Raw genomic sequence first — 13110 nt, forward strand, 5'->3', positions numbered from 1 at the left:
AAGCCATTTTAACATTTAAAGCTATGGCAAGCGATCTGCAATTAGAATTTTGCCTAGAAGCAATAAAACCATACATATTGATAATAAAAACTAAACATATGCCTGTGTTGAAGTATTTAGATTCCCAGCCCATTTTAACAGCAACTATGCACAAAACATTAGACTACCTCCCATCAGAGCTGCTAAATTAGCAATAACATGTGGTGATGGCCTCTTTGACAGCTCGGGAATATCAATGCAGCAGAGGAATGTTTGTCACCTACATATTTATGTTTTTACAAGCAAACTTTTTGCATGAGCTTCAAATTCATTGTGATGCTACAGTATATGAGCCTCATGCATATGAGAGATTAATGTTATTAGGTAGTTTGGAAGTTATCAGAGCATACCGTGAAACAAAGTTTTTACAACTTTACTGATAACTTTTCAAATACTGTAGATGCCAGTTAGTGCATTAGCAAGTTTTTGTGTAAACTAAGGTGTTGTTTCATAGCCTGTTGCTTGTGTGTAGTTGCTTGTGTGGGCACATGCAAGCTCTCAAACACAGTCTACTAGCCTGTGTGGTGCACCCCTCTACTTATATCTTGATGTGTTTATCAACACACTGTATAGAAATAACTGTAACTGTAGAATGTGGTGCTATCAGAGCAAGATGTTACAGAGGGCGCATGAAAAAAAAAACGACAGAGATTTAAGCGGCATCGAAATGAGGCACCGAAATCCATGTTGTTATTCAATGGCATTACTACCGTCTGCTGTATGGCCAACCTTATATTTAATGTGTAAATTAGTATAATGGGGGATGGGATTAGATTTCAGGACAATAATGCAATAAATAAATTGGTTCCATTATTATTTAGATATCAAAGGACTGTTTTTATTTGACTTTTAATGAATTGCAGTTTGAGGACCCTATGTACATTGATAAGCTTCATATATTGAAGTCTGACAAACAACTGTGGTTTTGTCCACTAATGACTGTCAACCACTTTATTAACAGTACCGTGTCTGTACATGTCTGATTGTGCAAAACATTTAATGTTGACACAGTTTGCTCTTCATGTTTATGATTAATGCAGTAACCAGCAACCATGGGGGACGGTGATATGGCCACGTATGGCAAAGCTGCCATCTACCTTCGTAAGCCCGAGAGGGAGAGAATTGAGGCCCAAACCAGGCCCTTTGATGCAAAGACTGCTTGCTTTGTGGTTGATAAAGAGGAGTTGTACGTCAAGGGTACAATTAAAAAGAAGGATGGTGGCAAAGTCGTTGTTGAAACGCTTGAAACTAAGGAGGTACTTTAGCAAGGCTGTTGAAATTGTTCTGGTGTGAAAATGTCATTTTCACAGAAAGTTTCTTGAATACATCTCTTTGTTAAAGCTGTTTTCTACATTGGTTTTAGGAAAAGACAGTGAAGGAAGATGAAGTCTTCCCCTTGAATCCTCCCAAATATGACAAAATTGAGGACATGGCCATGATGACCCACCTCAATGAAGCCTCCGTCCTGTATAACCTCAAAGAGCGTTATGCGGCATGGATGATCTATGTAAGCATTACACTTTTAAATAAATTAAGAAAATAAAATGAATTTGAAAAGCTGAAAAAACAGTTTTCTTTATTTCTTGATTCTAGACCTACTCTGGGCTTTTCTGTGTCACTGTGAACCCCTACAAGTGGCTCCCAGTATACGACCAAGAAGTGGTGAATGCCTACAGAGGCAAGAAGCGTGTGGAGGCCCCTCCCCACATCTTCTCTGTCTCTGACAACGCATTTCAGTTCATGCTTCAAGGTATGCTTTCAGTTTTAAACCCATCACTGAATAATACATTATATATTTGATTCATTTACTGGTATGTAAAATGAACCATTCATGTCAATCTCTATTCTGTCCCACAGACAGAGAGAATCAGTCTGTCCTGATTACGTAAGTGTCCATGCATCCCTTAAAACTTTTACATTATTAAAAGGCTAAACCTTTACATTATCTTCTGTATGCTCTTCTGGTACACTTTGTAATTATGATATAAAAAATTGCAATATCTTCTGTTTAATACAGCGGAGAATCTGGTGCTGGCAAGACTGTAAACACCAAGCGTGTCATCCAGTACTTTGCAACAATTGCAGTGTCTGGTGGGAAGAAGTCAGATGCACAAGCCGGCAGCAGTGGAAAAATTAAGGTATAGGACCCCTTGCATATTTATAGGCTAATTATCACATAGCAACACAGACATTAACTTCAATGACAATATATCTATTGACTTGCAGGGCTCTCTTGAAGACCAGATTATTGCTGCAAACCCACTGCTGGAGGCTTATGGTAATGCCAAGACTGTGAGGAATGACAACTCTTCACGTTTTGTAAGTTTAGTTTCTCATCTAATCTCTTACATGTTTTTTTTTTTTTGTTTTTAGATAGAATCAACTTCTTAGGGTTTTTGGAACTCAAACTTATCATGCACTTTGTTTTATATCTATTAGTATCTTTTTTGAAAAACATCCTCCGATGTCTATTTAAACCTCTACACTATCATCTTTTGCTTTTTGTATTACAGTAGGAAAGGCAGTACTTATTGTTACTCTTAGGTCTATTACTGAATATTTTAATATTTATTGAATACTTTAATATTTTCCTCATGTGTAACCTGCTTTGGTGAAAAGCATGAGCTTAATTAATACATGTTATGTCAAAATGTAATCTCAAACAGGGTAAATTCATCAGAATTCACTTTGCCACATCTGGAAAACTGGCTAGTGCTGATATTGAGACTTGTAAGTATAATTGTTCCAAGTAGAAATGTTCTTTTATTGCCTTAAATGTATCAAATGAAAATACATCCTTCCCTGTGTAAAAAGATCTGCTGGAGAAGTCTAGAGTGACATTCCAGCTTCCTGATGAGAGAGGCTACCACATCTTCTTCCAGATGATGACCAACCACAAGCCTGAAATTATAGGTATGGTTTTCACCATAATTTCACCATATTCACCAAAGGTTCAAAAATCAATAAATTAATTCTGAATTTGTAAAATAATGTTTTGATCCTGACAGAAATGTGCCTCATCACATCCAACCCCTATGACTTCCCAACGTGCAGTCAGGGTCAGATCGCTGTGGCCAGTATTGATGACAAAGAGGAGTTGGATGCCACTGATGTAAGTCTACCAATAATGTGTTTTCCCCTCTTCAATTTATTGAAGAAAGCTTTAAAATAATCAAATAATTTATCATTCTAGGATGCCATTGACATCCTGGGTTTCAATGCAGAGGAGAAAGTCACCATTTACAAGCTGACTGGTGCTGTGCTCCATCATGGCAACATGAAATTCAAGCAGAAGCAGCGTGAGGAGCAGGCTGAGCCTGATGGCACTGAGAGTAGGTTACAACACTCTACTGAATCAGTCAGTTCTAGTAATAACTACAAGGTACTCTTAGTTATTGAGGTAATTTTTTATGTTAATTTAAAGTTAAATATGACTGATATCTAGTAAACACTTTTATCAAAAATGACAAAAACGGACTGGCACTGGCAGATTCGGAAAGTGAATCTGGGACAATTGATTGTCAAGCAATAAAATTAACGATGATACACCATGCACAAAATTGTCATACCACCATGTTATTTATATCAACAGTATGTGTATTCATGTATATTCATATTCTAAATTTCCCTCTGGATTAAGATTTAGAAAGTATCTATCTTTATTTAAAGACAAACATTTACAAAACAATGGTCACTCAGATATCTTTATGTTTTTGTGAGACATATAGCCTTTAACCTAACACTATCTTGGACAAACGTTTTGATCTAGGGAGAGGAGACTGAGGTGGACAAACTTGTTTCATATGTTGTCCCAAATTTGTTTGGAGTGTGGAGTATGAAATTGGTTGCTATACATTTCACCAAAATGCTTCACTGTTGCACATTTTTTTAGCTGCTGACAAAATCTCTTACCTCTTGGGCCTGAACTCCGCTGACATGCTGAAGGCTTTGTGCTACCCAAGAGTGAAAGTCGGAAATGAGTATGTCACCAAGGGTCAGACTGTGCCACAGGTATTATTTTAGTCACTAAAAAGTTCACTTAAGATGACAAACTATTTGGCAGTATTAGGACAGAATTACTATTAGTAAAATGACCTGCTTTTATCGTATAAGCATTTTTTCTTTTTAGTCTCAGAGCATAGGATGACCCCTGCTTAAATATTCTGTTTCAGGTCAACAACTCAGTTTCGGCCTTGTCCAAGTCCATCTATGAGAGGATGTTCTTGTGGATGGTCATTCGTATAAACCAGATGTTGGACACTAAACAGCCAAGGCAGTTCTATATCGGTGTGCTGGATATTGCTGGCTTTGAGATTTTTGATGTAAGCATAAGTTAACACCATTTTTCATTCACACCACAATGTAGTATAATTTCAGTAGGGGACATTCATATTACAAACTATTTTTCAATCACAGTACAACAGCATGGAACAGCTATGCATCAACTTCACCAATGAGAAACTGCAACAGTTCTTCAACCACACCATGTTCGTTCTGGAGCAAGAGGAGTACAAGAAAGAGGGCATTATATGGGAGTTCATTGACTTTGGCATGGACTTAGCCGCTTGCATTGAGCTCATTGAGAAGGTCAGTTTTAATCAGTCAAATGAGCCAAATGCTAGATTTGTATTGTTTTATAATATCCACTTTTAAAACTAAGCTCATTTTTCCAACAGCCTATGGGAATCTTTGCCATCCTTGAAGAGGAGTGCATGTTCCCCAAGGCCTCTGACACCACTTTCAAGAACAAGCTGTATGACCAGCATCTTGGCAAAAATCAGGCCTTTGAGAAGCCCAAGCCCAAAAAGGGCAAGGCTGAGGCCCACTTCTCCCTGGTGCACTATGCCGGCACTGTGGACTACAATGTTACTGGGTGGCTAGAGAAGAACAAGGATCCACTGAACGATTCTGTTATACAGCTGTACCAGAAGTCGGGAGTTAAACTCCTGCCTGTCTTGTACCCACCTGTTGTTGAAGGTAACAAAAACTACACAAGTCTACAAGCTAATGTAAAAATACCCATTGATGAATTTATATATACTGTATATATACCTCAATTATTGAATAATGTTTATGTCAACAGAGACTGGTGGTGGTGGTAAGAAGAAGAAGAAGGGTGGCTCCATGCAGACTGTGTCATCACAGTTCAGGGTGTGTATATTAAACCAATAACAACAAATCAATCATCTAATAGAATGGTGAAGGGGATGTTTTGATTGCATTCTTATCTCAACAGGAGAACTTGGGCAAACTGATGACCAACTTGAGGAGCACCCATCCTCACTTTGTGCGTTGTCTGATTCCAAATGAAATTAAGAAACCAGGTAAAGTGCGCTTGGAAGTCAATAAAGATGTGTGCATTACTCATGTATTACATTGAGATCTAATGACATGTATTTGACAGGTTATATGCAGAACTTCCTGGTCATCCACCAGCTCAGGTGCAATGGTGTGCTGGAGGGTATCAGAATCTGCAGAAAGGGTTTCCCAAGCAGAATCCTCTATGGTGACTTCAAGCAGAGGTGAACTTAGAAAGCCAATGAAATATTACATATATTCAATACTGCATTTGAGGAAAAAGTAATGCTATATATGGACATTTATTTATTCTGTCCAGATACAAAGTGCTAAATGCCAGTGTCATCCCTGAGGGCCAGTTCATTGATAACAAGAAGGCTGCTGAGAAGCTCTTGGGATCCATTGATGTTGATCACACGCAATACATGTTTGGACACACAAAGGTAGATAGGTTTCATGCAATCTATAATCTGTATCTCATGAGTACAAACTAGAGCACAGCTTTTTCTGTGTCAGATAGATGCTTATATTTTCATTCATCCCTCAGGTGTTCTTCAAAGCTGGTCTGCTGGGTGACCTTGAGGAGATGCGAGATGAGAAACTGGTAACCCTGGTCACAATGACTCAGGCTCTCTGCCGTGCATACCTGATGAGAAGGGAGTTTTCAAAGATGATGGAAAGGAGGTAAGTCTGAAAGACTGCTATAGTATTAGGCCTATATTAATTGTATAGTCCGCCTCGGTATCCCTCTCAATTGATTGTGCATTGCTATTTGCTAAATGAAATGTATTTCTCAAAAATATGTCTGAGAAGATCCTATTACACTTTCTACTAGGGATGTAACAGTATTGTCAATTTTCACGATATCGCAATAACAATAGTGTCTCGATATCATCATGGACATGTGATGGTATGGTATCAAACGATAGGTCTCCTGAGCAAAAAACAGTTTCAGCTGCCGTGCAGCAGAATGAAGGGAAAATGAAAATTACAGAGACCATCGTCCTATGTGTGCCTATTATCCTTTGCACTCTGCTCGCCGGTTGCCTCTACAGATCTAGGCCTACAGCAAAAATGGTAGATGCCGGTGTTGGCGAGACAATATAAAGCATGAATACAAGAGTTTCAAGTGTCAAGTGTTTCTCATGCTATTTTTTCATCTGCGCCTCCTCCGGTCTATATTTGATTAGACCTGTTATAAGAGTTGAGCTGACGGGATCTGTCCATTTTCATCATGTTATGGTTATGGTTATGGTATTTAGCAGACACTTTTGTCCAAAGCGACATACAAATAAGAACAATACAATAGTTAAATTTAACAGTAAACTATTTACAAAGTTGGTAAGACATGTACAGGCTACACACACACCACACACACAACTATACAGTGCCTTCAAAGGAGAGTTTGAATTCAGATATTTTATGTATCAACCAAAACTAAAGTTATGAATTTATTAGGCTACTTTTATGTCTAATGTAGGCTATTAAACTTAGTTCATAGAACAAACAGAGTCAGACTGAAACATAGCCAAAAAAAAAGGTAGGAACTGATCTGGTAGTAAATGATATGAGTGTAAATGTTTTCATTTTGGTAGTAAAATGATCATTTTACCTGATTTTGATATGGATGCATCTGCCAATACATATTCTTTCTACACTTATTTATATGGGGTATTAATTCGTGAAGATTTTGATATGTTAATTATACACAATTCATTCTACAATTTATACCTATATTTAACGATGCATTTCACCACCCTTCTTGTGTAGGGAGTCTGTCTACACCATCCAGTACAATATACGCTCATTCATGAATGTCAAGCACTGGCCTTGGATGAAGGTTTACTACAAGATCAAGCCTCTGCTGAAGAGTGCTGAAACTGAGAAGGAGCTGGCCAACATGAAGGAGAACTATGAGAAACTCAAAGAGGACTGTGCAAAGGCAACAGCCAGGAAGAAGGAGCTAGAGGAGAAGATGGTGGCTCTGGTGCAAGAGAGGAATGACCTGGCGCTGCAAGTGTCATCTGTAAGTGTATATTGTACCATTTCAATATTCACAATCATACAACTACCCAGTCTCAGCATTGTGTTTTCAATACAAAGTATATATTGTCATGCTTCCATCTTATATTTACAATAGGGAAATGAGGGTCTCAATGATGCTGAGGAGAGGTGTGAGGGTCTTATCAAAAGTAAGATCCAGCTTGAGGCCAAGCTCAAAGAGACAACCGAGAGACTGGAGGATGAAGAGGAAATCAATGCTGAGCTGACTGCCAAGAAGAGGAAACTGGAGGATGAGTGCTCTGAGCTCAAAAAGGACATTGATGATCTGGAGCTGACCCTAGCCAAAGTGGAGAAGGAGAAACATGCCACCGAGAACAAGGTTGGGATTTATAAAAGGCCAATCAATTTAGTCCGTCGAAAATAAAGTATCTTATTTACACTGTTCACTAATGTAAAACTTTCTATGTGCAGGTCAAGAACCTAACTGAAGAGATGGCCTCTCAGGATGAGTCCCTTGCTAAGCTGACAAAGGAGAAGAAAGCCCTCCAAGAGGCCCACCAGCAGACTCTTGATGATCTTCAAGCAGAGGAAGACAAAGTCAACACTCTGACCAAATCAAAGACTAAGCTTGAACAGCAAGTGGATGATGTAAGTACAAAAATCAACATTTGACAACTTCTCACACTGAAATTTGACCATTTACCACATACTCACCTCACACTTCAAATTGGCAGCTTGAGGGTTCCCTGGAGCAAGAAAAGAAGCTCCGTATGGACCTTGAGAGAGCCAAGAGAAAGCTTGAGGGTGACCTGAAGCTGGCCCAGGAGACCATCATGGATCTGGAGAATGACAAGCAGCAGTCTGATGAGAAGATAAAGAAGTAAAGGCATTATTTATTACAAAATATCACTGTTCAATTCCCATGTATGCAGCCAACTTCAGAAATTATTCTTTGTTTTCTTCAATCTTTTTTTAATCAGGAAGGACTTTGAAACAAGTCAACTTCTTAGTAAGATTGAAGATGAACAATCACTTGGTGCTCAGCTGCAGAAAAAGATCAAGGAGCTTCAGGTTTAATTATTCTCCACCAACTCAAACTCTGAGCTTTTTTGCAGTTTTCTGTCTTACTAACATAATATTTTTTTTTTTCAATAGGCCCGCATTGAGGAACTGGAGGAAGAGATTGAGTCTGAGCGTGCAGCTCGTGCCAAGGTTGAGAAGCAGAGAGCTGATCTCTCCAGGGAACTTGAAGAGATTAGTGAAAGGCTTGAGGAAGCTGGTGGTGCCACTGCTGCTCAAATTGAGATGAACAAAAAGCGTGAGGCTGAGTTCCAGAAGTTGCGTCGTGACCTTGAAGAGTCCACCCTTCAGCACGAAGCCACTGCGTGCAGCTCTCCCAAGAAGCAGGCAGACAGTGTGGCTGAGCTGGGAGAGCAGATTGACAACCTCCAACGTGTCAAGCAGAAGCTTGAGAAGGAGAAGAGTGAATACAAGATGGAGATTGATGATCTCTCCAGCAATATGGAGGCTGTTGCTAAATCTAAGGTTGGTGAGATGTTTACCCTCATGCTATCTTGTAAACAAATCAACTTACAATAATTTCATTAACTTTTTGCTACTAACGGACATTTTCATAAACAGGGAAATCTGGAGAAGATGTGCCGCACCCTTGAAGACCAACTCAGTGAAACCAAGGCCAAGAGTGATGAGGGTGCCCGTCAGGTCAATGACCTCAGTGGTCAGAGAGCAAGACTTCAGACTGAAAATGGTGAGCTTGGCCGCCAGGTTGAGGAGAAAGATGCTCTTGTGTCTCAGCTGACCAGAAGCAAGCAGGCCTTCACTCAGCAAGTTGAGGAGCTGAAGAGACTGAATGAAGAGGAAGTCAAGGTACTGTTACCTATGCATGAAATGAAGAAATTGGATTACATCAATCACATTTTGGTAAATGCTTTAATAAACACCCTTACTTGTTAACAAACAGGCCAAGAATGCCCTGGCTCATGCTGTTCAGTCTGCTCGCCACGACTGTGACCTTCTAAGGGAGCAGTTTGAGGAGGAGCAGGAAGCAAAGGCTGAGCTTCAACGTGGCATGTCCAAGGCCAACAGCGAGGTTGCTCAGTGGAGGACCAAGTACGAAACTGATGCCATCCAGCGCACTGAGGAGCTTGAGGAGTCCAAGTATGTGCTAAAGATGCAAAAACACAGTTTTGGATATATTTTGTTCACTAAAACAAATGTTTTCTTAAAAAAATCATCATATTTTCTGTCTTAAATCTGATGCTTTTTCCTTCAGAAAAAAGCTTGCCCAGCGTCTCCAGGAGGCTGAGGAGCAAATCGAGGCTGTCAACTCAAAATGTGCCTCTCTAGATAAGACCAAGCAGAGACTCCAGGGTGAGGTTGAGGACCTCATGATTGATGTGGAGAGAGCCAATGGTCTAGCTGCCAACCTTGACAAGAAGCAAAGAAACTTTGACAAGGTAATACCTCCAAAACATCATTCAGATGTGGAATGTAGGTGAATACAGTATAAGTCTCACAACAAAAACTGTTTCTAAAAGGTCCTGGCAGAATGGAAGCAGAAGTACGAGGAGGGTCAGGCAGAGTTGGAGGGTGCCCAGAAAGAGGCTCGTTCTCTCAGCACTGAGCTGTTCAAGATGAAGAACTCCTATGAGGAGTCTCTTGACCACCTTGAGACCCTGAAGAGGGAGAACAAGAATTTGCAACGTGAGTCAAAAACAACCCAATACATATCCCACTCAAAAAATTTTTTTTTCAAACTTTTAATGTTTGCTGTAATATAACTGCATATTTGCAGAAGAGATCTCGGATCTGACTGAGCAGCTTGGTGAGACTGGAAAGAGCATCCATGAGCTTGAGAAGTCCAAGAAGACTGTAGAGACTGAAAAGTCTGAGATCCAGACAGCCCTGGAAGAGGCTGAGGTAAAAAATCAGGAGGGCTTTCCTACACAGTGAGAAACGGAAATTATGATGTTATTTATATTTAAAAATTCTTAATTTTCTTGTTTAGGGAACTCTTGAGCATGAGGAGTCCAAGATTCTTCGTGTCCAACTTGAACTCAACCAGATCAAGGGTGAGGTTGACAGGAAGCTTGCAGAGAAGGATGAGGAGATGGAGCAGATCAAGAGGAATGCCCAGAGGATAGCCGACACCATGCAGAGCACTCTGGACTCTGAGGTCAGGAGCAGAAATGATGCCCTGAGAATCAAGAAGAAGATGGAGGGAGACCTCAATGAGATGGAGATTCAGTTGAGCCATGCTAACCGCCAGGCTGCTGAGTCCCAGAAACAACTGAGAAATGTGCAGGGTCAACTCAAGGTCAGTAATGCAATAAAATAGTACAAGGATCCTATTTTACCATAATTACTATTTGGTTAATAGTTCAAGAATGTCCATACATCAATATTATATGATTTTGTCCGAACTCTCTCTTGGTAGTATGGCACATCTTTACATGTTTTTTCTTATTAGGATGCCCAACTGCACCTTGATGATGCTGTCAGAGGACAAGAAGACGGGAAGGAGCAGGTTGCCATGGTGGAGCGCAGGAACACCCTGATGTTGGCTGAGATTGAGGAGCTCAGAGTTGCTCTGGAGCAGACAGAGAGAGGCCGCAAAGTGGCTGAACAGGAGCTGGTTGATGTCAGTGAGCGTGTTGGCCTCCTGCACTCTCAGGTGGGGATATATTTTTCTCATAAAAAAAAAGCCTGCAGTTCTTTTTTTAAAATATTTTTCACCGTATAACATATTTTAATTATTATTATTTTTAATTATTTCTGAATGTTAGAACACAAGTCTGATTAACACCAAGAAGAAGCTTGAGGCTGACTTGGTTCAGATCCAAGGTGAGGTTGATGACATCGTCCAGGAGGCTAGAAATGCTGAGGACAAGGCCAAGAAAGCCATCACTGATGTAAGCAATGTTTTATTTTGAACTTTAGTACTGTATATATGAGCTAAATACTGTATGTAGCTAGTGTGATCTAAAACACAATTTCCTATTTTTCAGGCTGCCATGATGGCAGAGGAGCTGAAGAAGGAGCAGGACACCAGTTCTCATCTGGAGAGGATGAAGAAGAACCTGGAGGTCACTGTGAAGGATCTGCAGCACCGCCTGGATGAGGCTGAGAATCTGGCCATGAAGGGTGGCAAGAAACAACTCCAGAAACTGGAGTCCAGGGTAAGTGACTAAACTTGGGTGGGATATTCAGAATGTAATAAATAAAATGACATTGTGAAATGAAGATCTTGCTTATGTAAAGGTTCGTGAGTTGGAAAGTGAGGTTGAGAATGAACAACGACGTGGTGTTGATGCTGTCAAGGGAGTCCGCAAATACGAGAGGAGAGTGAAGGAGCTCACCTACCAGGTACAAAGTTTCTTTCACCACTATTGAACAGCATTCATCTCGAGGAAGACAATGATTGACAGTTTTTCTTTTCAGACTGAGGAGGACAAGAAAAACGTCAGCAGACTGCAGGACCTGGTTGACAAGCTGCAGTTGAAGGTCAAATCCTACAAGAGGCAGGCTGAGGAAGCTGTAAGTAGTCTCTTGTGTCATATGTCGTTCCTTTTGTATTAATAAAAATGATAGTTTAATTTGAAGATACTGGACTAAAGAGAATAAAAGATAAACATTTTTTGGTTCATCCAAACACCATCATAAGTTGTAATGAATGCAACAGGAAGGATGAACATCAAAACATGTTGTATCTCTTAGTCCTTTCAGTCCAGTGTTTTCAAAGTAAACTTTTTAAAAGAACTGCCATCACTTGGACCCTAAATGAATCTTCATAGACACAAAAATGATTGGTTTGCTTCAAAACAGAAGCCTCTGCACTAATCAAACATATTTTCTCATTATTAGGAGGAGCAATCCAACTCCCACCTGTCTAAGTTCAGGAAGGTTCAGCATGAGCTGGAGGAGGCTGAGGAGCGTGCTGACATTGCTGAATCCCAGGTCAACAAGATGAGAGCAAAGAGCCGTGATTCTGGAAAGGTAAATCTAATTTGCCATATTCCAATGTATTAAAAGCCATCATATGTTCATACTCAATTTAATTCCTTTCCTCGATTTCTCTTTCTCAGGGCAAAGAGGCTGCAGAGTAAATCCTGTGAAATCTTCTGCCCAGTCACTAATTTGGATTAATATCCTGATTACTGTGGCCATTCAACTCCTACATAATAAAAGTCTCTTCAGAATATATGAGTATATTGTTTTTAATCAGAATTAATTGGGATCAGAATTTGTAACATGTTTTGACTTCCCTATATGGATTTAAAATCACTTGACGATTTCCTGGTCTGTTAATATAAGGATAAAATAGGATAAAATCGACTTGTTTGCCAATAATGAATGATAACACTTTCTATGAAGGTCACTGTTATAATGAGTTATGCATACATTCATAACACCTTATAATGCTATCATAGAAATTATAATAATAATTACAATAGTTCACAAACAAGCATTAGACTTGTTAGCAATCTTCATAATGCTCATGTCTTTTTATTCTTTGTTGAGGGGAGGGTCACCCAACTTTTTTTAGTCTAGGAGGGGGGGGGGGGTCACCCAACTTTTGTAATCATGAAAACAGCAACATTTCAAAATGGCCTGTTTGGTGCATATTTTTCCATGTAGCTCTCAGTCTCAGTCTTCACACTTCGGGCACCCCTCTCTGCAAACCGTAGCCCGTTTGAGTTCGTTTAGACAGCGAAACCGCACATCCTGCTTGCGTATCGATGATGTCAT

General features: G+C 39.8%; 1 protein-coding gene across 1 annotated transcript; it reads left to right on the forward strand.

The window, feature by feature from the left end:
- The first annotated feature begins 1079 nt into the window (after nt 1-1079).
- Nucleotides 1080-12562, forward strand: LOC125304480 (myosin heavy chain, fast skeletal muscle-like). Its single transcript, XM_048258795.1, has 38 exons — nt 1080-1295; nt 1403-1546; nt 1633-1789; nt 1897-1924; nt 2057-2177; nt 2266-2358; nt 2706-2769; nt 2854-2952; nt 3048-3151; nt 3233-3371; nt 3932-4050; nt 4212-4361; nt 4456-4626; nt 4716-5034; nt 5123-5190; nt 5276-5363; nt 5444-5561; nt 5657-5780; nt 5885-6021; nt 7108-7363; nt 7478-7720; nt 7813-7989; nt 8076-8221; nt 8322-8412; nt 8497-8886; nt 8983-9228; nt 9323-9519; nt 9635-9818; nt 9900-10065; nt 10157-10281; nt 10370-10678; nt 10832-11035; nt 11148-11273; nt 11370-11540; nt 11623-11727; nt 11803-11898; nt 12226-12357; nt 12447-12562. Exons 1-38 carry the CDS (start codon nt 1092-1094, stop codon nt 12465-12467), a joined length of 5832 nt encoding a protein of 1943 aa, XP_048114752.1. The 5' UTR covers nt 1080-1091; the 3' UTR covers nt 12468-12562.
- The last annotated feature ends 548 nt before the right edge of the window (nt 12563-13110 follow it).

This window comes from Alosa alosa, chromosome 12 (assembly GCF_017589495.1).
Source record: "Alosa alosa isolate M-15738 ecotype Scorff River chromosome 12, AALO_Geno_1.1, whole genome shotgun sequence".
Taxonomy (NCBI): domain Eukaryota; kingdom Metazoa; phylum Chordata; class Actinopteri; order Clupeiformes; family Clupeidae; genus Alosa; species Alosa alosa.